Source organism: Agelaius tricolor, unplaced genomic scaffold (assembly GCF_023055355.1).
Source record: "Agelaius tricolor isolate 1412-34295 unplaced genomic scaffold, bAgeTri1.0.p SCAF_37, whole genome shotgun sequence".
NCBI classification, from domain to species: Eukaryota; Metazoa; Chordata; class Aves; order Passeriformes; family Icteridae; genus Agelaius; species Agelaius tricolor.
Window position 1 is genome coordinate 3,377,417 of NW_027269297.1, and position 26,961 is coordinate 3,404,377.

Here is a 26,961-nt window from a genome sequence, read left to right on the forward strand (position 1 = left end):
GAATATTAAAAACCCTTTAGAAATATCTTAACCCTTTAGGAATACTTAAAAACTTTTAGGAATATTATAAACTTTTTAGGAATATTTTAACCCTTTAAGAATATCTTAACCCTTTAGGAATATCTTAACTCTCTAGGAATATTTTAACCCTTCAGGAATATTTAAAAACCTTTAGGAATATTTAAAACCCTTTAGGAATATCTTAACTCTTTAGGCATATTTAAAACCCTTTAGGAATATCTTAACTCTTCAGGAATATTTTAACCCTCTAGGAACATTAAAAACCCTTTAGGAATATTTAAACCCCTTAGGAATATTTAAAACCCTTTACGAACATTTAAGACCCTTTAGGAATATCTTAACCTTTTAGGAATATCTTAACCCTTTAAGATTATCTTAACCTTTTAGGAATATCTTAACCCTTAGGAATATTTTAACCCTTAGGAATACCCTTTAGGAATGTTTTTATGGGATTTAGGCTGGCAGTGCCTCAGAGCTGTTGTGTCCCTGGTGCCAGGGAGGGAGGGTTCTGCTCACTCCCAGCACCCCCAAACCCAGCCCTGGCCCAGCCAATCCCCCCAGAGCTCCATGCTGGGAACACCCCCAGGGATTGCTCCAGGCAGATTCTCCCCCTTACCTCCTTCCTCACTATTTTTGATTTAATTTTATTTTATTTTCCCCCCGGCAGGGAGTGGGAAGACATCCCAGGATCCCCAAAACTCAGTGCTGCCCATCTAGGACTGGAATTCAAGCTCCCAAACTTTTAATGACAAAATGTAAAAAAAAACCAACCCCAAACCCCCAGAATAAACAGCAAACAGTCACTCAGGCTACTTTTCTCTGCAGGAATGGGTTTTTTTTGTTGTTGCTTTCTTCATCTTAACCCTGAACAAGAAGCAGTTCAGCCCCACCATGGGCCATCCCTCCCCCAAAGCAGACAAAAAAAGCCAAACTCCTTTTAAAGCACTTTTTTTCTTTTTTTTTATTGATTTCATTGAAAACAGAACAAGAAAATGATCAGAGCCAAAAGGCTGCCCCTTTAAAACTGTCAAAAACATTAACAGAAAAAAATAATAATAATAAACATGATGGCATTATGAATGTTCTAGAAGAGATGAACAAAAAAAAAAAAAACTTGTTACTGCACTAATTACAGTATTTAAAGATATATGCAAAAAAAAAATTAAGATAATGACCTGCCCAGCCACCACACAAAAGGTGATGGCAAATTTATTCACACTACAATACTAACAATTTAAAAAAAGTTTTGTTTTTTTCCTGCATTTTTATACTAAAATCACTTTGTTCTTTTTATACAATTGATAAGTTTATATTCACGTGGTGAGCAAAAATCACACCAGAATCAGCACCGTTTTGTTTTGTGGTTTCTTTTTGTTGTCATTTTGGTTTTTTTGGTTTTTTTGTGGGTTTTGTTGTTTTTTGTGGGTTTTTTTTTTTTAAGCTTTTTTTTTTTCTTTTTTTTCTTCCATGTTTTTAATGCTTGTCCCCGATGTTTCAATAATGGTAAAAAATAAATCAGTTTATTGAAACCTCATAGCATGTGGCTTAAAAATCAATCCAAGGTGCCCAGCGTGGAGCAAAGGGATGGGAACAGACGAGCTGGTGGCAGCTGGGATCTTCTCACCCTGACACGTCTGTCCACCCCAGCCAGTCCAGGTCCTCTATAATATATATATCATTCACTTTATCTTTAAAAAAAGGGGAGGGAAAACTGGTTTTCTTTAGGAATTAGTGTCTTGTAAAATCCTCTTCAGCCTTCTCTCTCTAAAACCACTGGTGGGATGGGGTGAGGGGAATTCCTTCACGGAGGAACCCAACACTGAGACAGGAGCAGGGCGTGGAGCAGAGCTGGTCTGAACGGAGAAAATCCAGGAGGGAGAGAGCCAGGGATCACAGGGAAAGATTCTGGGATTCTTCTCATCAGATGAGAAAAAAGCCGTGGGGTTTGGAGAGAATTGAGGGTATTTTGTAGGGCCCCACCACAATGTCCTGCGAGATGGGGGAGGAATTATTCATTCATATATTAAAAAAAAAAAAAAACAAACAAAAAACCAACAAACAAAAAACCAACCAACCAACCAAAAAACCAACCAAACCAACAAAAAACCAACCAGCACAACCTGCCCCGGGGCTGTGCCACGCAAACCCAGAGGCAGCTCCCTCCCAGGAACCAAGTCCCATCAAGTATCCAGAGTTTGTTGTGGCTGAGCTGGAGGTGAGGGCGGGAGGGCTCCAGGACACAGCGACATTCCGAGGACGGGCGGCTCCCCTGCCTCTGACAGCACTCAGCGCCTTCACAGGGGAGGCCAGGACAGCTCGGGTGGCCAAAAAAACAAAATGCAACAGCCACCCCTGCACACAGAGCTGTGAAACCCAGCAGCTTTCCAGGAGCAGGGAGGGGAGAACACGGAGGTGGGATTTGCTTTCACTCCTTCCTCAAGTAACAGTCGGTGGCACAGCCCTAAGTGTCACAAACCCTTGGCTTTCCTTGAGCGGGGGTTTTTTTCTTTTTTTTTTTTCGTTTTTTTCCTTTTTCCTTTTTTTTTTTTTTTTTTTAATTTTCCGTGTGGTTTTGTGTCTTTTCTTTTCTCTCTCTCTCTCTTCTTTCTGTTTAAATGGAAATCGCGAGGGTATGTGAATGTGTGGGGCGGGAGGCGCGGGTGTCAGAAGGGGCCGGCGGCGGTGGCGGCGGAGCTGGTGTCGGGCAGCCCGTTCTCCTGCGTGTCCTGGGCAGAGGTGCTCGCCTGCCGCTGGGCCAGCGCCGAGCTCGAGTGTTTGCACTTGGGTGAACCGCACTGACAGCTGAAGAATTTGCCTTTGATGTCCCAGAACCTGTCCCCGTAGTCGAAGCTGCAAGAGAGAGAGACAGGAGGGCTCAGTGAGCGGGACATTGGTGCTGCCGCAGCTGAAGAGAACCTGGGGTGGGATGGGTTGGAGCAGCCTCAGAGATCGGCCTGTTCCATGGGCAGGGACACCTTCCCTTAGAGCTCCAGGGACCCAGGGGCAGCCACAGCTTCTGTGGGCACCCTGTGCCAGGGCCTCCCTGCCCTCATTGTGGAAGACCTCAGCAGCGTGTGGCTACAGTGACCAGGGAGGCCACAACCCGACAGACTTCTTCCTTTATCTAACACAATCCAGCCCTGCCCTCTGGCAGTGGGAGCCATTCCCTGTGTCCTGTCCCTCCATCCCTTGTCCCCAGTCCCTCTCCAGCTCTCCTGGAGCCCCTTCAGACCCTGCAAGGGGCTCTGAGCTCTCCCTGGACCTTCTCCTCTCCAGGTGAGCACCCCCAGCTCTCCCAGCCTGGCTGCAGCCCCGGAGCAGCTCCATGGCCTCCTCTGGGCTCTCTCCAGCAGCTCCAGCTCCTCCCTGGGCTGGAGCAGCTCTGCAGGTGGGGTTGAGCACAGGGGCAGATTCCCCCTTCCCTGCTACCCACGCTGGGCTCAGGGCTATGAGTGGACACATCCAGGTCATCCTGGAGCTTTGCAAACTTCAGGAGGGTCCCGAGGGCCCAAACCCTTGGAGCACAGGGATGGAGGGAGGCAGCTGGGGAGCAGCAGAGCTCTCAGAGCCCCACAGTGGCAGGGCTGGCACGTACCCGATCTCCTCTCCAGCCTCTATGTGCCGGGTGCTGAAGAAGGCGATGCGGGGGAAGCGCAGGTCCTGGTGGGACATGAACACCCGCACGGGGATGAGGTTGGGCTCGCACAGGTGGTTGATGAAGCGGCTGATGTTGCCATAGAAACGGGCGTCGATGCAGTAAACCTCTCCATCCTGGGGAGAAACGGGGCAGGGCTCGTCAGGGCACGCTGGGCTGGGGGTTATTGGCTTTAATAAACGAGCAGGCTCTGCATGAATGCTGCACACAGCTCCAGGAGCAGCCAGGCAGGGCACTCGTGTGGGTTTGAATGGACTGGAAACACACACACACAGACCTTTATACACAACTGTACCCTGAAACCAGAGCTTACTGCACACCCCACACACCCCAAGAGCTGGTTTTGAACACCCTGGCACACCAGTTCTCCCAGTCCAAGCACCAGTTTGGCACAATGGGATTGATGCTCAGTGCAGACACCTTACGGGTAGCAGCCCCTGGACAGGGGAACAGGCATCTGTTCTGTCCTCTAATTGAGCATGACAGCTTGGAAACACAAAGGCAGAGCCTTGAGAAAACACAGGGTTGTGCAGATAAGAGTGAAAGTGAGAACACAAAAATTCCCTTTCCAGAGAGCCCAGAGAGCTGTAATACTTTGTTTTCCTTGAAAATAAAAGAACCCCCCTCAGGGCTTTTTATTCCAGCAGAGAATGACTGTGCAAAGCAGAGGCTTTAATTACAGAAGCTAATTTCAGTTGCAAAGAGGCCAAAAGCAAAAGGATCCATTAGTGGTGCTCCAAGTCCCTTTTGGACAAGCACCTCAGATCATTAATGGATGAGCTGTGCCACGTCACACTCGGGGTTCAGGAGCCCAGGAAAACATCCCCAGAACTGGGGGAGGCATCACCCCAGCAGGCCTGGAGCACACACAGTGTCACCAGCTCTGATTTCATCAATCAGTGATTTCACTCCCTCAATTTCATCCACAGAAATGCCATGGTGGGGCAGGATGCCACATCCACATCCACAGCAGGACATGGGACACTCCAGGATCACCTCACACAGGGCTCTGAGCAACAGCTCAAGGGACAGGGACAACAGAAACCAAAACCCAGGCAAACAGAAATGACAGCCCAGGTAACAGAAATGACAATCCAGATAACAGAAATGACAGCCCAACCACTGTCACCATTCCAGCCCTTCCTTTGATTTACACCAGGACCTTGAGGGCCCCCAGGGCTGGGATTCACACCCTGGCAATGCCCCATCACTCTGGAGGACACAAAACCTGCTGGCTCTGCCCTGCCCTTCTATGCCCAGCCTGATGGGCAGCTTTAGCCATCCCCCAATGATTTGGTGCCTGCTTTTCTCCAGATGTTCCACCTTGCTGTCCCTTCCTGCTTCCCTGAAGGATTCCCAGGAGCCAGCAGAGAGGTTCTCCCTCAGGGCTAAGTAAGAGGCAGGGCCCAGCTGGGCTCTGGCTCATAAACCAGGCTAAGCCCTTTTCAACTTCTTAATTACAGTCTGACCCCCTGTTTGCACACCAGACTCATTATTTATCTTTTCTCAGCCCTTGAAATGTGTGTTGCTTTAAAGAAACGAGAAAAAAAAATAATAAAGCTTCTTTGTCACAAGCTAATGACAGAAACAAGGCACAGAGTGTTTTACAGCCTTCCTTGGAAGCCTCCCCACTCCTGTCAGTCCCCAGCTCACTTTTCTCACTTCTCCTTTCCCAGGGGGAGTTGAAGTCATGGCCTTGCTTAAAACTTTTAGATTGTACTTTGCAAATCAGAATTTCTGCCCTGAGAGCCCTCACAAAGCAGTGCAGGGGAACAAACAGCAGCAGAAGCCCCTGCCAGGGTGGATCCTTTCTGAGTGAACAGGGTTTGTGGGTTTTTTTTTACTCTTTCAGCTTATCATCACTTCATGAAGAACTGACAGAGCTGCCAATCCCACAGGTGCCAGGTTGGGAGCACCAAAACCTGGACAACTGAGCTCAGGATGCTCCAAGGGGTTTGGCAGAAGAGCATCTTGCCCAAAAGTGGTGTGGGCAGCACACATTGGTTCTGCTGCCCTTTTAACCAGCCCTAACTCTCACCTCAACCACCTTTCCCCTAAAGCACAGCAATTGTGCTCTCTGCAGGATTTCCCTGCACATCAAGATGGAGACAATGATTGTCTGGGCTCTTTTGAGGAGTCAGGAGCTGGGGTTTGTGTGTGGCACCCTGAAGACCCAGTACCTTGTTGTCCAGGTCGAAGAGGTAGGAGTCCTCCTCACGGACATCGGCCTCGGAGTCGGAGATCAGCTCCCCAACGTACCTGTGGGCACAGGGACAGGCAGGAGTGAGATCACAGGCCCAAACCCCTGTTTTTGGGAGAGAGAAATGCCCCAAACAGCAGCCCAGCCACAGATGGGCAACCACAGCCACAGTGCTGGCCAGCTCCAAGCCACCAAACCGAGCTCTGTTAATCCCCAGCAGGGAAAATCTGGCTCCACCTCTTCAGAGCAACACTTAAATAATATTATAAATTACATTCATGATATTAAAACCACTTTAATATAAAAATAAATCCATTTTTCCTGAGAACTAAGTTTCCTTTTGCAAATCTCTCTGTTGGCCAAGACCAACACATGAATCCAAGTCTCCTGAAGCTCCTGGTCAGACTCAGGCTGTCCCACAACAACTGCAGTGCTTGTGCTGCTCACACCCCAAAACAAAACACTTCTGTCTGCCCCTCATGTATTTCCCAGGATATTTTGAGCAATTACAGGCTACACAACTTCGAAAGTTTTGGTTTAAAAGTCTTAGGTTTGGTTTAAAAGTCTAACCTAACGTGGCAGGATCCCTTCTCAATCCCTCCTGAACCAGGATAAATGTGAGCTGTGGTGCCAGCTACAGCCACCCTGTTGTAAGCAGGTGACAGCAGGTGATGGGCAGGTTCTCCAAAGAGAATGAAGCAGGTGCTGCTTGGCCTGGGCTTGCTGAGAAGAACAACACAGCCAGAGAGGTCTGGCTTTGATGCAAACCCCCTTGGTGCAGGAGTCCCCACAGCACTGCTGTTCCCACCTCTGTCTCCCCATCTCCATTTTCAACAGTTTTGGACTGTCAAGATTCAACACTTCCTGCCCTGAGCTGCTTCAGTCAGAGACTCAGAGTGGAGGGACTGAGGGAGGGTGTGAGGAAGAAGCAGCAGCACAGCAGCTTTTTAACCCAAGGCCAGGGTTTGGAGCAACCTGGGGTAGTGGAAGGCGTCCCTGCCCATGGCAGAGATGGGATTTAAGGTCCCTCCCAACCACCCCAGTCTGTGTTTCTGTGATTTTGGTATGCAAGTGTTCCCAGCCTGCAATGAAACAGGGATTATTTCAAGGAAAGGATTCACCACATGAATAAATATTCTTTGCAGCATCAACAGAATTTCCATGGCCATGCTCTAGCAGCATTCCTGAAGCCCTCAGGCACATTCCAAGTGTTAAACAACTGCCTCCAATCCCCCAGGGCTCAATGCAGCATTGAACTGCCAGGCTGGGGAGGAGGAGAGCCAGGAAACATGAACCTGGAGAGGATCCCTGAGCTCTGTGACCAGCGATTTTTGGCTGTAGTTCCCAACTGGGAGCCTACTGTTTGCCCTCACTGCTCCACTACTGGAAATCACCCACTCCTTGGAGGCCTAAAGCATAGAAAGGTGGCCAGAGAGGGAGAGAAATTGCTGTGGAAAGGCCCAGCAGGCAGCAGCAGCTGAGAACAGCTGAATAATTCTGCTCAGAGAGGCCCCGTGCCCAGGGAGAGCCACTGCAGGTTATGAAATAAAATACCACCACCAAATTAAAAATCATTGGTTTAATGCTCCTTTAAAGCCAATTCCTGTAACTCATTTCCTTTCCAGGGCTGTTCAAAGATATTAACAGGTCCCTGATTTTCCAGGCCCTGAGTTAGGGAAGGATGTGCAAGGGGTGCATGTTCCTCCCAAAACCCAGCAGGAGCCCCTTCATTTAAGAACTCCTGTGGCCAAGGCAGTGCCTTTCTACCCAGCAGATGTTCAGCACACTGATGGCAAATAACTCCATCCCTGAGCTTCCCAGGGCCTCTCATCACTGCTCAAACAGCCTGGGCATGAGTGAGCTTGGAACAGATGATCTTGGAGGTCTTTTCCAACCTCAATGATTCTGTGATCAGAGGGGACTCCATGCAAAAACCAAGAGCAGTCCCTAGCACAGGCTCCAGGGTTTTCCACAGGATGTGGGAGACAGGAGGCCTGGCTGGAGCTTCTCTGCCTGGAGGTGTGGCTGAAACACCTGCCTTGATGCAGCTGGAACCTTCCTAAAGCACCACTGGAACAGAAAGCAAATATTCAAAAGCCATAAATGGATGGAAAAGGAACAGACCAGATCCTCTGGTTTCTGCATCCCACTAACTCCCAGCCTCTCCAACAAAAGGCAGCAGCAGCTGTGCTGTTTCCAAAAGGAGCAGCTCCACCACCTACCAAGCAAGCATGAACAGAGCAGATCCAACCCAACCCACAGCAGCAGCACAGAGTGAGCAACAGCAGCTTCTGAACAGCACCAAATTCCAAGGCCAGGGAGAAAGCTGCCCATGAGCACAGCCCTGAGGGGCTGCAGAGCCTGCAGGCTCCATGGAGCCCTGTGGGACAGGAGGGTGACACTGCCACACGTCCCCTTGGTGCCCTGTGCAGGCTGCCCTAGAGCAGAGGCTGGACAGAGCTAAAGGATAAAACAGGGATTTATTAAAGGCAGCACAATGGATCCAGCTTGGGCAGCACAAGAGCCCAGCCAGGGCTGCACCCCAGATGAACCAAAATGGCCCCAAAATGCACGGCCGGGCACGGGGTCTCTCCCTTGGATCAGTTCTGCTCCATTTGCATCTTGCAGTTCATTGTCCCATCCCAGCTTTAGCCCCTGCAGTCCCACCCTGCTTGTTTTTCTCTCTCCAGCCCACGGGGTTTGTGCTCTTGGGCTGAGATTTGGGTCATTTGTCCTTGGTGCCCAGCTGGAGCAGGAATTGTTTTGTCTCCCTGCTCTGTGCACAGAGCTCAGCATCCCCTGATGTGAAGCTCAGACCCACACACTAAAGCAGCACAGAATGTGAAAAATAGAAAAGCCAAGACCTGAGGCATCACCCTTGCCAAGCTGCTGCTTCCAGGGCTGTGCACAAGGGACAGGAGGCAGTTACAGACTCACAGAATCATCAGGGCTGGGAGAGACTTTCAGGACCACAGAGCCCAGTCATGAACCCAGCAGCACCATCACCCAGACCACGTCCCCAGCTGCCACATCCAGATGCCTTTTGAACACTTCCAGAGGTGGTGACTCCAACACCTCCCTGGGTGACTCATTCCAATGCCTGACCACTCCTTCAGCAAAAAGCCATTTCCATAGCTCTGATCTGAAGCTCCCCTGGTGAAACTTGAGGCCATTTTTCCTTTCACTGATTCCCTGGGAGCAGAGCCTGACCCCCCCCAGCTGTCCCCTCCTGTCAGGAGCTGTGCAGAGCCACAGGGTCCCTCCTGAGCCTCCTTTGCTCCAGGCTGAGCCCCTTCTCAGCTCCCCCAGCCTCTCCTGGTGCCTGTGCAGAGTTCCAGGATAAAGGTCACACCAATAAAGGTCACACCAATACAATCATCCTTCCAAAGCAGAGCAATAACCACTGGACAGAGCAGCTGCCCACCCAGGGCTCCAATGCAGATGTTTAACACAAAATGCTCTTCTGGAGGAGCTGCTCCTGGGATCTGCTGTGTCCTGGCAGCCCTGAGCACTGCCAGCACTGGGGCTGCTTTGCAGAGAGGAGGAAAAGCAGGAACCAGGTTTATGGGATGCTCATAAAGAATCACAGGAAGGACTCATGGAGCCAAGGGCTTGGATTTGGTGAGTGAGAAAATGAGTGTGTGCCACAGGAGGAATGTGCATGGGCACGACATGAATTAGCTCAGCTGTTGAGTAAGCAGCTCATTTAGCTAATGAAGATAGTACCCAGCAGTGGAACAGTGCCAGCAGCTCCTGGCATGGGCTGGGGGCAGTCAGGCTGGGGGATCTGCACCCCATCAGCCCCAGTGCTCTGCAATGTCTGTGTTCATCACCCCTTCCCTGGCTGTCCCCTCTCTGCCTGCTCCTCCTGTGTGCTGCCATTCCAGCAGGGTTTGCTCAAGTCTCTGCCTTTTGTCCTTGCAGCAGTTTCCTCACAGGTTCTGGTCTGTTCTGGGCACTGCACCACAACCCTGGGACCTTTGGTACTTATGGACAGCCCTGCACAAGGACAGGCCTGAGACACTCCCCACAAACAGCAGCTTTTGGCTTTATCTCTAAAAAAATATTTTAGCAGCTGGCAGCTCCTGACCCAGAAGAAATACTTGGCCAATTCACTACAGAATTATCTTTTCCTTTATTTTTTCTTTTGAATACTGCAATAATCTTCCTCAATCCCTCACCCAATTCCATAACACATCAATAACTAGTTCTAAAAACAACCAGCAACTATTTCCACAGTGGACATGAGTCCAGCCTTATTTAGAAGATCCTCAGTCACTGTAGTATTGCAATGAAGGAAACACTTTCCAAACTATTTAATAAAGTACATATACCACTTTAAAGCCTCAAACTGTGGGGTCTGATGACAAGTTTTCCACTTGACATAAATCTGAACATTTCTGTGCCTAAGTACTTTATTGAGTCAGGGCCAAAACATGTGCTTAACCCCAAGTGCCTCCTTGCTTTGCTGAATCAGACTAAGCCAGAGCTGTGCCACTGGAAAACCTCTGGAGAAGTCAGGACTGAAGCAGAGAAAATTGTTCCCCACTGCCCTGACCTGCAGTCCCCCATATCTGTGGCAAACACAGGAGTTGAGCACATCTTGCAGCACAACCCAAATGTGCTTTTCCCCCATAGTTTGTGTCTCAAAGGCAGAAGAGCTGAGCACAGATCCCAGCAAGACAGAGGGAAGCAGAGAAAGCTCCACACTATGAGAAGCAGGACAGACAGGGCAGGGAATGGAGTCAGGAAACCTCTGGTGAGGGCAGGCAGCTGGGCTCAATGCCAGCCTGATCTGCATGAAAACCTCTCCTTGAAGGGGAGCAAACCATGTGTGCCCTGGGGAACTGCTGGGGCTGCTGGAAGCTGCACAACTTACTCCTGGATTTGGGAAGTGCTGGGGTTTTTGGGATGGTGAAAGCTGAACATCTTACTCCTGGATTTAGACTGGATGGGATTTTCTGGGCTGCACAACTCAGTGCTGGATTTGGGAAGTGCTGGGTTGCTGAAAGCTGCACACCTTACTCCTGGATTTGGGAATGGATGATGGAAGCTGCACAAGTCACTCAGTGCTGGATTTGGGCAGTGCTGGGGTTTTTGGGATGGTGAAAGCTGCAAAACTCAGTGCTGGATTGGGAAGTGCTGGAGTTTGGGGATGGTGAAAGCTGCACAACTCACTCAGTGCTGGATTGGGAAGTGCTGGGGTTTTTGGGATGGTGAAAGCTGCACAACTCATTCAGTACTGAATTTGGGCAAGGCTGGGGTTTTTGGGATGGTGAAAGCTGAACATCTTACTCCTGGATTTGGGAATGGATGGGATTTGCTGGGCTGCATAACTCAGTGCTGGATTTGGGCAGTGCTGGGGCTGCAGGGATGGTGAAAGCTGCATAACTTACTCCTGGATTTGGGAAATGGATGGTGAAAGCTGCACAAGTCACTCAGTGCTGGATTTGGGCAGTGCTGGGGATTTTGGGATGGTGAAAGCTGCACAAGTCACTCAGTGCTGGATTGGGAAGTGCTGGCCTGGTGAAAGCTGCACAAGTTACTCCTGGATTTGGGAATGGATGATGGAAGCTGCACAACTCACTCAGTGCTGGATTGGGAAGTACTGGGGTTTTTGGGATGCTGAAAGCTGAACATCTTACTCCTGGATTTGGGAATGGATGGGATTTGCTGGGCTGCACAACTCAGTGCTGGATTTGGGCAGTGCTGGGGTTTTTGGGATGGTGAAAGCTGCACACCTTACTCCTGGATTTGGGAAATGGATGATGGAAGCTGCACAACTCAGTGCTGGATTTGGGCAATGCTGGGGTTTTGGGGATGGTGAAAGCTGCACAACTCACTCAGTGCTGGATTTTGGCAGTGCTGGGGTTTTTGGGATGGTGAAAGCTGCACAAGTCTCTCAGTGCTGGATTTTGGCAGTGCTGGGGTTTTTGGGATGGTGAAAGCTGCACAACTCACTCAGTGCTGGATTTGGGCAGTGCTGGGGTTTTTGGGATGGTGAAAGCTGCACAACTCAGTGCTGGATTGGGGCAGTGCTGGGGTTTGGGGATGGTGAAAGCTGCACAACTCACTCAGTGCTGGATTTGGGCAGTGCTGGGGTTTTTGGGATGGTGAAAGCTGCAGAACTCACTCAGTGCTGGATTTGGGCAGTGCTGGGGTTTGGGGATGGTGAAAGCTGCACACCTCACTCAGTGCTGGATTTGGGCAGTGCTGGGGCTGCAGGGATGGTGAAAGCTGCACAACTCACTCAGTGCTGGATTTGGGCAGTGCTGGGGTTTGGGGATGGTGAAAGCTGCACAACTCACTCAGTGATGGATTTGGGCAGTGCTGGGGTTTTTGGGCTGCTGAAAGCTGCACAAGTCACTCAGTGCTGGATTTGGGCAGTGCTGGGGTTTGGGGATGGTGAAAGCTGCACAAGTCACTCAGTGCTGGATTTGGGCAGTGCTGGGGTTTTTGGGATGGTGAAAGCTGCAGAACTCACTCAGTGCTGGATTTGGGCAGTGCTGGGGTTTTTGGGGATGGTGGAAGCTGCACAACTCACTCAGTGCTGGATTTGGGCAGTGCTGGGGTTTGGGGATGGTGAAAGCTGCACAACTCACTCGCACACGAAGGTTCCCAGAGGAATGTCCTGCATCGTCCGCACTCCCCAGCCCATCTTTTGTGTCCGGTAAAGCTGCAACCGAGTCCTGGAAAAGAGGAAAGGAGGAAATGGAGCCACACTGATGGCAGCACTCCATGGAAAGGATGAATTTTCATGGAGAGATGAGCAAAAAGCCAGCACCTTCCATCAGCACACACTCCCAGAGGATTTTAATATTCACCCTCCCGTTCTCACCCTGCAGGGATGCTCCACTCCCACAGCTCCCAGCTGTGGGCAGATGCTGGCATGGAAACAGCCCAAGGACAAGGGACTGGTGCCAGGCAGCCCCTTCTGCCTGCCCAGGTGCACACCAAGGGGCTGGAGAAGAGGGGACAGGGCTGGATGCTCCATGTGATGGTGATTTACAGAGGATACAGATGATTTACAGAACCCCACCAGCAGCATTTCCTTCCCCTCCACGCAGCCCTGGGGGAGGCAGGGAAGGTGGAAGGGGATTTACAGCAGTGGAGTGGTGCTGAGGGGGAAGGCAGGAATCTCCCAGGGACTAAAGAACACCTGGAGCTAAGTGCTCTGACCCCTCTGCCCTCTGCCAAAGCCAGGGCATTCAGCAATTCCATCATATCCAGCTGCCTGGCTGAAAGACAAGAAAGAAAAGCTGCAACTTGAGACTTCTTGGTGTAATAGCTGCTCTGTGGAATTTTACTGATGGGGTTTATAGGCAGAGAAACAATCCTGTAAGTCATTCTGCCTCCTGCTCAGCCAGAGCCTGAGTTAAGTGCAGGATGAACAGTCTCCAGGGCTAGGAAAAGCTTGCTCTATCCCTGAGGGAACCAAAACCCACTCTCAGCAACACTGTTATCGGAATTAAGTGAAATCTGATGCTCACCTTAACTTCCCCCTGTTGCTTTTCCCAGTACTTCTCTTCCCCCACCCACTCCCTCCTGCACTGTCAGCTCAAACCAGGGGATGTGAACTTCATCCTGTCTGCCACTGCTTCACCAGGACAAACCATGACCTCAGGGGAGTCATTGCTCTCAGAGAAGCAGGGTCTAACACTGGGTTTGGAGCTTGGGGAAGCTCCCCCAGCTTTTGGCTTGTCCATCAGAGCAGAGCAGAGCTCAGCTCAGCTCTGGGCTCTGCTCTGGAGCCGGCACCGGCGGCAGTGGGGCCGTGGCTCTGAGCTGAGGCTGCCAGCTGAGCTGGGCCAGGCTGCCAGCTGGATACGTGTGCTCTGCCAGGCAGAGCTAATTTGGAGCCAATCTGATAAAGGAAGCACTGAAAACAGAGCAGCAGCACCCCTGGGTCAGCTGCAGCCCCAAGGCAGGAGCCTTCCCCACTGCCTCTGCAGGGACTGTGAGCTCTGCCCAGCACCTGACCCTCCTTCCCAGCAGAGCTGCTTTCCCTGGCTTGTGTGGGGTTCCCAACCCTTCCCATCTTTCAGAAAAAAACACTTCAGCAAGGCAAAAAAATGCAAAAGCAACAGCTCTAGCTGTAGAGCTCCTGAAGAAACACCCACGGAGGCACCGGAGCTTGGCAGGGAAAACCAGAGAGAGGTAAAGTTCTGAGGAAACACATCGAGTTCCTTCCTTGCTTATTTTTAACAGTGCAAAATGTCATTGAAACTACAAAGCTTGCAAAAAGAGTGTTGTCAGCACTACAAAGAAATTCTAAAAAGTTGGGATTTTTTTCCAATGGGATGCCTTTGAACTTAGTGCAGTGGCAAACTCCTCCATAGCAGAGGTCCAAACCAAAACATTGACATTTTTAGCCAGGCACCAAAATCCCAGCAGTCTAACCTGGAGCAGAGAGGCCAACAGGCATTCAGGTATCCAATTCAGGGGGAATCATGCCAAGAACTTGTAAATTTTAAGCAGCCAAGTCTGGGCATGCTGGCCTGTATTTCTAATCTAGACTGCTGGCTTACAAGATCTGAATTCAGACTCTGCAGCTCTGTTGCTGTCATGTCCTTCTCAGCTCTCCCCCTGAGACACCACACTTGGGCTGTGCATGCTAACCCACAAGCCATTTGTATGTTTTATGGTCAGCTGATGAAAGAACACTGCAGTTCCCACCTGATGGTGCCAAGAGCAGGGTGCAAATATTAACTGAGATGTTAATTGAGCTCATCAACCCACTGCTGCTCCACTCCCACTGGCAGCACACAGGATCCCACTTCCATCCCACCACCCCCAGCTTCCCTGCTGGGTTTTGTGGGATTATGGGGGAGCTGAGAGCCACAAGGCTGATGGGTTTGGGGCTGGTCCTGCCCAGAGCAGCTGTGTTTGCCCCTCCTGCCCACCTGAGGCCGTTCTGAACCACCCGGTTCCTGCAGGTTCTCCAGCACGAGCACGCGTGGTTGCACTCAAAGATCAGGGGGGGCTCAGCCATGTTGAACTCAGGCAGGAGTCGGCCATCCTGAAGGAGAGAACCACCCCAGACTGGGTTATTTGTCTGCTCCTGGCATCCCCAAAACCACAGGCACATATTCCCCCCAGGGTAAAAACAGGCCAGAGAACCCCATGGTGAAGCTGTGCCCAAACCCAGCGTCAGAGCTCAGGTTCTGCTGAGACATAAACTTTAAAGAATGTAGGGATTTTAGAGGAGCTGAGGTTTTAGTTAGAGATAAGCTTTATTAGAGTTAATCAAAATAAATAGGTAGGCCTTGATGAAGTTAAGAGTTAGTAGTTAACTAATAATTGATTGCTTGTGAACACAATGTTTGATTAGCTGGGTTTATAATGAAAAATATAGAAACTGATAAATGGCTTTTAGGTAACATAAGACAATTGTAGCCTCCTCTGTTCTAAAACCAATTAAAGATGGGGAATGGGAGTTCTACCAATGGGTTCATTTGTCATATTTGCATTGAAAAGGTAGAAAGGACAGAACGAGGAAGACTTCATTTACTTCCTCCTTTTGGGGCCCCTCCCCATGAAAGGGACCACAGACCCATTTCAAGGAACAAACTGCACATGTTTAATGGCTTTTGAACTAATTACCATGGGAAGCCAGGAATGGGATGTACCAGAGTTATGAATATGCATTTGTATTCTGGGTATTCAATACTTGTACAGATAAAAGGACTCTGTTATCACCTGTAAATTGCAGTGTGTATTTGGGAGCTATCCCATAATAAACATACACTTTCTAACTTTAAAGTGTTAGAGAGTTCTTGTCCAACACAGTTGGATATTGGTACTAGATCAATATCCATATTTTTAATAAATCACCAAAATGGTTTTGCTCTACCCTGACAGCAGCACAGTCACCACTGTCACCCACAGCTGACAAACAGCCAGAGAATTTAGATTTTTGCTGCCTGCTATCACCCTCACAGCATTAAAAAAAACCCCTCCCAGTGCTGTGCAGAAAACTGGTGTGCATCATCATCATTATTGCCATTTGCTGTGCTGGAGGGGAGAAATGGATGCTTAGTCTGCCTCTGGAATAAAGCCTGAACTTGCAGAGTCCAAGGCCAGTACACCCAAGTTCTGTGAATCACACTACATTCCCAAATAACACTCCCAAAAAAACCTACAATTAATTATTTACCAACATACAGGATAAAGGAAGTGATGGATGTAATTTTTCATATTTAACAAATTTGGCTTTTAAGCCTTGAGAGATGTAATCACCTATTAATGTGTAAATAAAAGGGCTACAAAGCCAAGAAAGATGCCAACACTCCCTCTGGGAGAAACCTGCAGAGATTCACAGAACTTCTGATCTTTGTAGCACCTGCCCAAAGATGAATCTCAAAACCTCCCTGGAGGGTTGAAGCATTTACCCAAAACAAACCTGACTTCTGGCAATGTGGCAGTGAAAACATCTTTACTCTGTCTTCATCCAGGAGAATCACAACAAATAAAAGCAGATTTTAAAAAATTCTCTTTCTTTGTTTACATTCTCTCCCTTTGTTTACATCTTACAGCACTCTCCACGTTGCTCTGAAATGGAAGCTGATTTCACACTTGGATTGTTAAATGCTCCCTATCACATGAGTGTAATTAATGGCTCAGTTGGCACAAGAGGAACACAATAAATAACACAAGAAAAGCTGCCCTGAGCAGGCAGTTTGGATTATCACATGTCTCAGAGCTGAGACTATAACTTGAGGCATTTTAAATCAAGAAGAAAGGAGTTGGAATCACAGAAGCAGGGAATGGTTTGGGGTGGGAGGGGCCTCAAACTCAGCTCATCCCAAACCCTTTCATGGGCATGGACATCTCCCACTAGAACAGGGTTGCTCCAAGCCCGGTCCACCCTGGCTTTGAGCTGTGCAAGGAACTGAATTAGGCAGAATTCAGTTGCCAGGCCCTGGTGTGAGCCAGGAGGGGGCTGTGTGTCCTCACCTTGTCGTACCAGCAGCGCATGCTGAGCTGGCCACACATGCAGTTACTGGAGGAGCAGTCGTCTATACAGACACAATACTGCAAGAGAAGCAAAGGGTTAATTCCACACCACTCACACCCCTGAGGCTGCAGCTGGAGGCTGGGTCAGGAAACCACATCTCCTCCTCTTGCTGCAGCTCCTCACCAGAGGCATCACCAGCTTCACCAGTCAGTGGCAGTTCTACTCCATTGGTAATTTCTGTGTGCAATGAGCACCAAAGGACTCTGCCTTGCAAGGAAGGATCTCATTCTGAGCCAGTCTCACTGCTCAGGAGAGGATGTTCCCCTGTTGTAACCCTCCCCCATGCCCTGTGAGCTGTTCTCCACACCTGAGGACAAGGAAAGCTCCAAGGAGGGACCAGAGCTGGGAGATGATGCAGCTGTGCTGTCTCAGTCCTCCTCTGCTGCTTCCCCAGCATCCCCAAGCCAGCACAGCCCTGCCACCAGGCTGCTGCACAACAGGGACTGGCCCTGGGAAGGTCACTTCAGCCACCTCAGAGCTGTGCCCAGCAAGGTCTCACCCTCACCCTGAACCTCCCCATCTCTGCTTTCCCCTCCCAGCCCTTCCAGGGCTGCAGCATCACAGCCAAGACCTCAGCCTGGCTGCTGCAGTCCATGGGAAGGCAGCATGGAGAAGGTCTCCCAACAAATCCCTGACTCTGCAGCCTCAGAAGAGAGGACAAGGATAAATGGGAGCCACATCAGCCAGCACCAGATGGCCAATGCTACAGCTGAACACAGAGCTCAGCTAAAGCCTCAAAACTGAAGAAAATCAAAATCCCATCTCCTACAACAAAATCCCATCTCCTACAGCTCCAATGCTACAGCTGAACACCGAGCTCAGCTTAAGCCTCAAAACTGAAGAAAATCAAAATCCCATCTCCTACAACAAGAACTGGAGGTGAGGCACTCAGCCTTAGCTGGAATTTGATGGCAGTATCAGGACTCAACATTCCCATGTGGAATGCCAAATCTGTTCTGAGGAGCACTGCAGAGCCCAGAAGAGGAAGAAAGCAGGATCCCTCACCTGTAAATGAGTGATGTTCCTGTCAATGTCCATCGGGGAGGTGACACAGTTCTGTGACACGTATTTGTAATTGCTGGGGCAGGGCTCGCTGTCCACGGAATTGACACAGGGGATGGGGATCCGCTCGTAGCCCCGGGCAATGTCTCTGTGGTGGAGAAAGAACTGTCACAGAGGAAAGTCCCCCAGACAAGGGGCCATTCAAATGCCATCCTGGGCCAGAGTCACCGAGCACTCGAAGCCATTCAGACTAGAACAGAGCTCGTGTTTTCCCACCCTGCCTTACAGATGGTTCTTTGTGCTTGTATTTCCATTTGGAGGATGAATTTGCAAACCATGGACTGAATCAGCATGGGCTTAGCTCTTGCTAAGCTCACACTGACCTTCACACCAGCTTAAGAAGGCACACAATTCTTTCTTAAAGCAGCCTTCCCTGTGCAAGAGCTCAATATCATGACCCACAAGCAAAGCCAGCCCTATTCTCACCTGCTCACCACCTTCTCTATCTGGGCAGGCTTCTCAGAAGATGATTCTTTGAGAGTCTTGTTCATCTGTAGGGCCACCCAGACCTGAGAGTTAAGGCTGGAGCACTGGAGCGGGGTCTCACCCTCCTTGTTCTTTAAAGTGACATCCGAGCCACGGGAAAGAAAGAGACTGCAAAACAGCAAGGAAGGATAAGGATTCCCCAGGAGAAAGCAGGCAAGGGGAAAACAAGCTGAATCACATCCTCCAGCCAGCCCTTAAGGGACTGTAGTAGTGAATAATCACCTGAGTTTTCTTTATTAAGCATGGTTCAGTGAATCCTTCTGACAGAAGCTCTGGGCACCCATGAGAGCTCTGGGCAAACCATGCCTTGCTTCAGGTACCTTGCTGGTACCAGCCTAACTTCAGACAGGCTTGAAACTCTCTCTGGCAGGGAAAGATATGGGGTGGGAAGAGTAGGCTGGAAATGGAAGAGCCCCACAGGAACCTGGTGGTGGGCTTGGCCCTCGTTTATACTCACCAGCTTTTGGTGAGAACATGATGGCTTTATTCAGAGCAGGGATGAAGCAAAGGAACAAAGGTAACAGGGCACCTTTTTACCATGCTAGTGGTGGGGAAAAAAAGCTTTAATCAAGGAAGCCTGACACCTTCCTGCTGGGAAGCCCAGGCTGAGCACAGCCCCTCAGACTCAAACACGCCACATTTTCTGAGCAGCTCTGGCAGCAGCTGGTAGCTCATACACCCCACCCCAGGAGAAAAACAAGCCCTCCATCGCAATCCTGGGCTGTGTGTAAAGAGCAAAGGCATCTCAGAGGCTCTCCTGAGGCTGGCAGGCAGCAGCAGGGGGGCAGGGAGGGCTGGGCAGGGCACTTACACCACACACTCGTAGCGGTTCTCTCGCGCCGCGATGTGCAGGGGCGAGTCCCCGTGGATGTTCACGGCGTGCAGGTCACACTTTGCTGCCAGCAGGATCTCAGCTATGTCAACACAGCCAGAAAAAGCAGCCCAGTGCAAACAAATGTTTTCCTCCTGGAGGGAAAGAGAACAGAGAGGAGGTTTTTTAAAACCCCATGGCTTTGGGGGTTCCTTCCTCAGCTCTGCACCTGCAGCATTCAGCGTGTGGCTGCCATCCCCATCCTGCTCTGGCTGGCTGGGAATGCCAGGGTGGACAGGAAAACCTCAGAGCAGCCAAACAGAGAGCTCTCACTCCATCCACCTCTGCACACCAAGGATGGGGAGGCTGCACACAAGGCAATCCATCACCTTCCCTACACACACACAGACAGCTCGTCAGTCTCCGAGCCACAAACCAATCTAGATCAATCCAGGAAAGAGGTGACAGACATGAACAAACATGCTGGAAAAGGCTGGATGCTGAGTTTGCCCAGCCCCAACAGCCAGGAAAGCTACTGTGCCTCCCAGGGCTGCAAAATTAAGGAGAAAAAGAGCACAGCACGAAATTAAGGAGAAAAAGAGCACATTGGGTACGTGAAGGTGCCAAAAAGAGAACCAGGAGCCATGGGGTAAGCAATCAATCTGACTCCAGGCATCTCTTAAATACTGTATGTACTCATCTCTCACTAGCAGCACTGGAAATAGCTGAACACTCATCTTTCTGATGGAGATATTTTAAGGGATGATCCTGTTTTCTGTTACACTGCAATTTGCAGCACACGTCGATCCCTTCCCCATGACAGGCTCTAAAGACACTGATGACAACAGTGAAATGATAGTAATGATCACCCAGCTATTCCCCTTTTTTTCTTCTTTTTAAAGCAAAAACAAAGCTGCTGCTGGAGTGTTTGAGCTGTTATCATGTAACTTAAGGTCCTGTCTTAAATAGGGAGCTATTGCCACACATCAGGGAGAGGGAGACACTTTCCTACCCAGCTCCTGCTTCCCTTTACAGTGTCATCTAGAAAAACCCTATACAATCTACAGAAAACATCCATCCTGTGGCTTGCACCCACATGCTGCAGCTCAGACAGGTCACAGACCCCTGGACTGGTGCTCTGCCTTGCATTGCTCCTGCCTGAAAAGCAGCATCATCACAAGCAAAGCCTTTCTCCCAAAGCAGGAGGTTTCCCAGCACGAGTGACATTTGTCCTGAACCACAACCAGCAGGACACCCCAGCTGCAGGTCCAGGAGAGATGTGTCACACACACAGCTGTTAAGAGCACAGTTTTCTTTCAAGTAAATTGTTGACTGAGTTGATTTGATGTTCATCATTAATGTGTGATCTTGAAGCTGTGACAGATCAAAGAGTCTGTTTTGTTCAGAGTCAGCAAATAGATGTAACAGCCCAAAAAGCTCCCTCTCACTTTGACTTTTGTTTTTAGGAACAGGACTGGATCCAGACCTGCCTGAGAACTGGGAACCATCTAAGTGTGCTGTGTTTGGCTGGGATAGAGTTACTGTTTCTCCCAGGGGCTGGTGTGGGGCTGTGCTGAACACAGGGCTGGGGACACAGAGATAGCACCTGCTGAGCAGGGCTGACACAGAGCCTGCTCTGTCCTGTGCTGCCTCCCTGGGGACGAGATTGGGGGACAAGGAAAGCTGGGAGGACACAGCAGGACAGGTGACCCTGACCAAAGGGATATTCCAGACCACCTGACATCAGTTCAGGATATAAAGTGGGGAAAGGAGGAGAGAAGGGGATGTTTGGAGTGATGGTTTTTCTCTTTCCAGGTCACTGTTCCATGGGTGGGGCTCTCCTGCAGGTGCTGAACACCTGCCCAACCATGGGAAGCAGGGAATGAATTCCCTGTTCTGTCCTGCTTGTGTGTGTGCCTTTGGCTTTTCCATTAAACTCTATCTCACTAAACTGTCCCTAATTAACTGTCCACAAGTCTTTTTCTACCTTTTACCCTCCTGATTCTCTCCTCACTGGTGGGGGAGTGAGCAAGGGGCTGTGAGGGGCCTGGCTGGGGTTAAACCACACAATCACAGAAACACAGAGGGGTTTGCTTTGCTTTGGAAGAGACCTCAAAGCTCATCCAGTGCCACCCCCTGCCATGGACAGGGACACCTTCCACTATTGGTGGCTCCAAACCTTGTCCAACCTGGCCCTGGATGCTTCCAGGGATGGGGTGAGACACCACACTTCAACATCCTTAGAGACTCCAAGAATAAGAAACATAGTATAAGGAAAAGAGAGGAGCAGTGCTGAAGAAGGCTGGGAAAAGCAGACAGTATCTCTGACAGTATCTCTTTGTATCTTCTCTATTTCCCTGGAAACCCCTGGGAAAGCAGCTGGCACAGCCCCACAGGCAGAGCTGGGGGGAGCTCCCAGGGGCTCAAGCACTGAGTGCATCCCACTGGGGCAGGATTTAGGGAGGTGAAGGGCAGCTCCAGCTCTGGACACATCAGAGCTTTGTGCCAGCGATGCCCAGGCTTTGACAGCTGCTGGCAGAGTGCCCAGCCCATCCAGAAACACAAATAGGAGCTCATTCCCCTCAGAAGGCACACAGGGTGCCCCAACCCACACCCAGAGTCCCTGGCCTGGGACAAACTTGGAGCTGGTGAGTCTGGACTGAAGGGGCTCTGCCTGGTGCAGTGTCCAGTGGCAGCACAGAGGGATGGGAACCAGTGAGGCTCAGAGCTGAGGATTCCACAGAGCATCCTGACAGAGCAGCTGCAGGGACAGCACATCCCACAGGCTGCCAAACTTCTGCCCAGAACTCAGGAAAACTCTCACCAGACACTTCTCACTCACACTGAGTGGGACTGAGCCCAAAATCTGTCACCTGGGGCGTGTCTGGGGTTTAAGCAGAGACTGCAATTCCTGCAGGAGGTGCCAGGGGAGCCTTACATTGTCACGGATGTTGATGTCCGAGCCCTTGGCCAGCAGCAGCTTCACCAGCTCGATGTGTTTGTACTCCGTGGCCCAGATCATCGGTGTCCAGCCACCATCGTCCTGGCAGGGGACAGCAGGGTGACACACAGCACTCCCACAGCCTCCTGCTGGCCCCACACAGCCCTGCCCTCCCCTGCAGCTTCCTCAGAGCCCAGCCTGGCCGGGAGCAGCACAGGCACAGCTGAGCCTGGAGTTTGTTCCAGCTCAGCAGGCTGGCACTGCACCTCCAGCTTGTCCAAAAGGCACAGGGAGCACCCCAGGGTGTGTAAAAGATCTTACAGAAACTCCCTGAGAAGCCTGGGGAAGCTGCCCTTGCCCCAGGTTAATTACCTCTGTCTCACCCCATAGCAATGCCCAGGGGCAATGGACAAACCCCACAGTGACAAGTGCCAGGCTCAGCCCATCCCACACCACTGTCCACGATCCCCCCACTAGGAGAAGCACAGGGACACCCTGGAGCAGCAGGATCCACTTCAAATTGAAGGAGAAACTGCAAATCAAGGGGAGTTCCCTGAGGTGAGTGAGGGATCACCCTCCCTGGCAGACAGGAGGGGCACAGAATTGTCACCCTGTGGTGATCTGGAGGTGTCCCCCAGCAGCAGGACTGTACCTGAGTGAGCACTCAGGTCCTGAGGGTGTCCCTGACCTGGGCTAAGCAGCTCCTGCCCCGGGGAAGCCTCACCTGGCAGTTGACATCCATCTTCCCATTGGAGAGCAGGTACTGCACCACGTCATAGTGGCCCTTCTTGGCTGCCAGGTGCAGACACGTGGAGCCCTCAGCATCCTGCACACAAGCACAGCACACACCCTCAGCCATGCTCAGAACAGCAGAGGAGCTCCCAGATGGAAAAGGGGATGCCAGAAGTCTCCACCTCACTGCCAGGAGGGCAGAGAGAAGGAAGCAGAGCTCTAAGCAGAGCTTAGGAGCTTTACACCAAAGAGGTGCCACCCTGCAGAGAAGGAAGCTAAGAGTGGAAAGGGCTTTGCAAAGCCTGGGGAAGGCACCAACCCCAAACCCTGGCAGTGATGCCCTCCCTTCTCCAACAGCCCCTTTCCCGCTCCTCTCCATGTTCTGGAGAGCCAAAGGGAAGCAAAAATCCCTCACATAGTCCAAATTTGCACTTGACATCAGAAAAAATCACTTTGTCTCAAGTTGAAATGCTCCATTCCTCCAGGTTTTTTGCTGGGTTTTGTTAGCCCAAGGCCTTATCCCAGCACCTGGCAGCAGGTCCAGGGCTGTGGTGTCTCTGTCCAGAGAGACCAGGTCCCCATCCTGCCCACAGGCATCTGCACAGACTGGAGATAAAAAACAGCCCCGAAGGTTGAAAGGAAAAATGCCTTTGGGAGCTGGGAATGCAAGGCCTGGAGGAGATGGACAGGCTGTGAGTCATGGTGGAGATGCTCCCACCCTCCCACCAAAGATCTCTCTGGCAGCAGCCTGACTTTTATCAGGCATTTATATCCCAAGAGCTTAGCACAGAGCAAGGCCCAGAGAGCAGGAAATCAGGAGGAGGAAATGAAAGACTGAAAAAACCAAATGATTCCTTCCAGCTAAATCCCTGGGAGCAACGCTGGAGGTGAGAGCTTTGGGATGGAGCTGATGTGATGCAGGCTGAGGGAGCAACTCTCAGAGCAAGGAGGGGACATCTCAGGTCAGGGATTGCACCAGGAGGGCTCCTTGGGACACTGAAAGAGTTTCTACACCCCCACATGTGCCTGCTCCAGCTGAATAATTCCACAGCTTTCCCCTTGGATGGGCAAGAACCAAGGGCAGCTCCCCGGCCCTGGGAGAGCAGGCAGATTTTATTGTAGAGTTTCTTCATGTTTTGAGTGGGGCTTTTCCATGCTGAAACAGGACCAAGAGCTTCACCCTGGGGGCTGGGGAGCCCCCACCCAGCTCCCTGCAGTCCCACCTGCCCCAGGTAGGGGCTGGAGCTGCTTCCAAACCAATGCTGCTGCTTTCAAACACAGCCTCAGCTAATTAAGAAACTAATTAACATCATCAACTAGCCTAGACCTCAGATGTGATCTGAGGCTTCTCATTAGCTTTTGCAAGCTCAGAATTTATCTCCTTCCCTTGACCTTCAGAAACACAAACTCCCCTTTTTTCTCTTCCACAGGAATGAATCAGGTGAGAGATGTCTGGGCTGCTCCAAGGTACTTGAGCCAGCGGCCAGCACAAACCCACAGGTGCCTGTCCTGTCCTGTCCCCCTCCCAAGGATCCATTTAGGGCCTGCATTGGGCAGCACCAGCTCATGGCCAGCAGAAAAATGAGATTATGACACCTCCAGCCTCCACTCCAAGAAAAACCAGTTCATTTCTGATACCTTGTGCAGTGCTGCCTTCCCAAACCCAGCCAAGAGCAGCAGGTTGTGACAATAAGTTTGCATGGGGAGGGTTCCTGTGCTCCAAACAGCATCTGATTTATGGGACTAATAAATGGTCTGTGTATTTTCCAAGATTGCAAAGCATCCAGAGCATGCTAAAGGCAAAGAGACAGCTGCATTTTATTGTTTTGGTTTAAATTAAGGGGTAGAGTTTAAAGATGGGGTTCAATTTTGCCACTGCAGCATGACTGCAAGAATCCACACATCAGTTCTTTGGAAAGGAAAGCTTCCTCTGTCATTTTTCCTGGCTTGGCAAGCACCTAATTACCAGCCTATTTTAAAACATCACCCCAAAACTCTCATTGTTAGAGCCTACAGAGAAGGGAACTCTGAAATCCAGCCCCACTGCAGTGGATTTGTGACACTAAAACCCATGAAATCAAACCCCCCTGACATTTGGTGCCACAAACTAGAGGGACAAGTGGCAACACTTGCCCCAAACAGCTCATGGCCAACAGAAAAATGAGATTATGACACCTCAAGCCTCCACTCCAAGACAAACCAGTTCATTTCTCCTCAGCCTGGGCACTTCCACCCAAAACTTCAAGGAAGAAATGTTGGACAGAGGCTTCCTCAGGAGAAAAAGGGAAGAAATAAACTCCTACCTTGGGATCTACTAGTGCTCCAGCCTTGATCAGGTATTTCACAGTTTCCAGGTGGTTGTTTTCTGCTGCTTCCATCAGTGGAGTCCTCTGGTCCTCAGAGCAGGTGTCAATGTTAGCACCAGCCTGTTGGGAGGCAGGGCAAGCACAAGGACAGTCAGCAGGGGAAGGATGTGGGAGTAGGGATTTAATAACAAGATCTTCTCCTGAAATTTAGCCATATTAAGCAGGGGAAAAAAAAAGAAAAGAAGAAAAAAGAAGAAAAAAGAAGAAAAAAGAAGAAAAAAGAAGAAAAAAGAAGAAAAAAGAAGAAAAAAGAAGAAAAAAGAAGAAACAGAATGAGGAAAGAAGGCAGTGCAAGTCCACCTGCTCTGGAAACAGCACACACTGCCTGCCCCCTCTCCTGCCTTCCCAGCCAGGAAGGAACTGTAAGGAAGCCAACAGCTGGTATTAAATAACTCCTGTTATTACCAGATTTTCTACTCCTACTTTCTAGATATTGTTTGTGTAACAATTTGGGAAAGTCAGCCTCCTCCTTTTTCCAGCAGCTTTGTTTTCCCTGGTCTATGATTTAGCCTACAACAACCAGCTCTTCTCAATGTCACAAGCAGTAGGAACATCTTGCTGATGGCAACAGAGGCAGGAGCTGGGAAAAAATATCCTGGGGACTGGCTAAATATTCCTGTGGAAGTCAATGGCACTTCCACAGAGGTCTCTGAGCATCTGCTCTGCTCAGCTCAGCCCAGAGTGCCTCCAGCACCACCTCACTCCTTCCAAACCATGGCTCTGTCAGCTTATCCTGCCTGCTTCAGCCCTTGGGCTGAGCTCAGGAACCACCCAAAACTCAACCCCAAGAGGTCTCAGACACCACCCAGCTCTTGGCAGGCTGTGTGTGAGGCTCAGACCTGTTCACAGCAGCTGACTCAGGTTCACCTGGCATAAGGAGCTGTTTTCAGGTGCCTCCCACTGAATTCCTTTGTTTTGACTCTTTTCCCCAGCCAGAGCTATTTAAACCAGGGCAGAGGAGAAGCATTTCAAGTGGAACAAGCTGGGGCCATTCCCAGCCAAACACTGGGCTGCTGCAGAGGCCAGACCTCAGGGAGAGACAAGATAAAGCACTCTGGAAACAAACCAACCCTACTGAGAATTAAATTGTTTGTGATATCTCACAAGCTTTGCTCCTTTTCCTCATTCCACTGTCTTCACATGCAGTAATTTCAGTCAGAGCAGCCAGGGAGGTCCATTGCTGCCTTCAAACAGTACCTGAAAGCCTCCAGTTCCAGGTGCTGAAATGCACCAGCCCAGCAGGATCTTTCCAAGGGCCAGTCATTGCTGCCTTCTCAACAGCCCTTTAAGGTTTCCCTATCCCACAGCATAAACAAAACACACTTCCAGTCACTCCAGACCAGGTACACCAGCACAAAACAGAAAAACTAGAACTTTTTAAATGCTTCTTTTTCTTCTTCACATTGTTCTGGAGTAGGCTCAACAACATCCCTACAGCTTTGACCATCTTCCCTCAGTTAGAATCCAAATCTCAGCCAACAAACCAAACTTGCATCTTCCCTTCACTCCTTTCCACATGTGAGACATTTATGCTGCAGAGGAAAATCCTGATGGAGCTCCTCAGGTTTTGACAGAAGGGAAGGCAGGGCCTGGCAGCTTCCAGGCCCTCATCACCAAGAGCAACCTGGTTTGGAGATCAAAACCAAGAGTTTGGAGCTCTCCTGCAGCCT

General features: G+C 50.2%; 1 protein-coding gene and 1 long non-coding RNA gene across 15 annotated transcripts in view; both read right to left on the reverse strand.

The window, feature by feature from the left end:
• Nucleotides 1-953: 953 nt before the first annotated feature.
• Nucleotides 954-26,961, reverse strand: part of EHMT1 (euchromatic histone lysine methyltransferase 1) — a 122,787-nt gene continuing 96,779 nt past the window's right edge. For all 14 annotated transcript variants that reach the window (XM_071453817.1, XM_071453826.1, XM_071453819.1 and 11 more), the window contains 12 exons: nucleotides 25,229-25,351; nucleotides 22,918-23,019; nucleotides 22,191-22,295; nucleotides 19,253-19,407; nucleotides 18,382-18,549; nucleotides 17,899-18,043; nucleotides 16,833-16,910; nucleotides 14,780-14,895; nucleotides 12,479-12,565; nucleotides 5,857-5,935; nucleotides 3,617-3,792; nucleotides 954-2,871 (listed from right to left, as the gene is read on the reverse strand). In XM_071453817.1, the coding sequence (XP_071309918.1) occupies nucleotides 2,685-2,871; nucleotides 3,617-3,792; nucleotides 5,857-5,935; nucleotides 12,479-12,565; nucleotides 14,780-14,895; nucleotides 16,833-16,910; nucleotides 17,899-18,043; nucleotides 18,382-18,549; nucleotides 19,253-19,407; nucleotides 22,191-22,295; nucleotides 22,918-23,019; nucleotides 25,229-25,351 (1,521 nt within the window). In that variant the 3' untranslated portion in view covers nucleotides 954-2,684. The remainder of the gene's footprint in view (nucleotides 2,872-3,616; nucleotides 3,793-5,856; nucleotides 5,936-12,478; nucleotides 12,566-14,779; nucleotides 14,896-16,832; nucleotides 16,911-17,898; nucleotides 18,044-18,381; nucleotides 18,550-19,252; nucleotides 19,408-22,190; nucleotides 22,296-22,917; nucleotides 23,020-25,228; nucleotides 25,352-26,961) is intronic.
• On the reverse strand, nucleotides 10,730-12,466 carry LOC139603222 (uncharacterized). Its single transcript, XR_011683619.1, has 2 exons — nucleotides 12,063-12,466; nucleotides 10,730-12,004 (listed from the first exon to the last, which is right to left on the reverse strand). It is a non-coding gene; the product is annotated as an uncharacterized lncRNA (long non-coding RNA).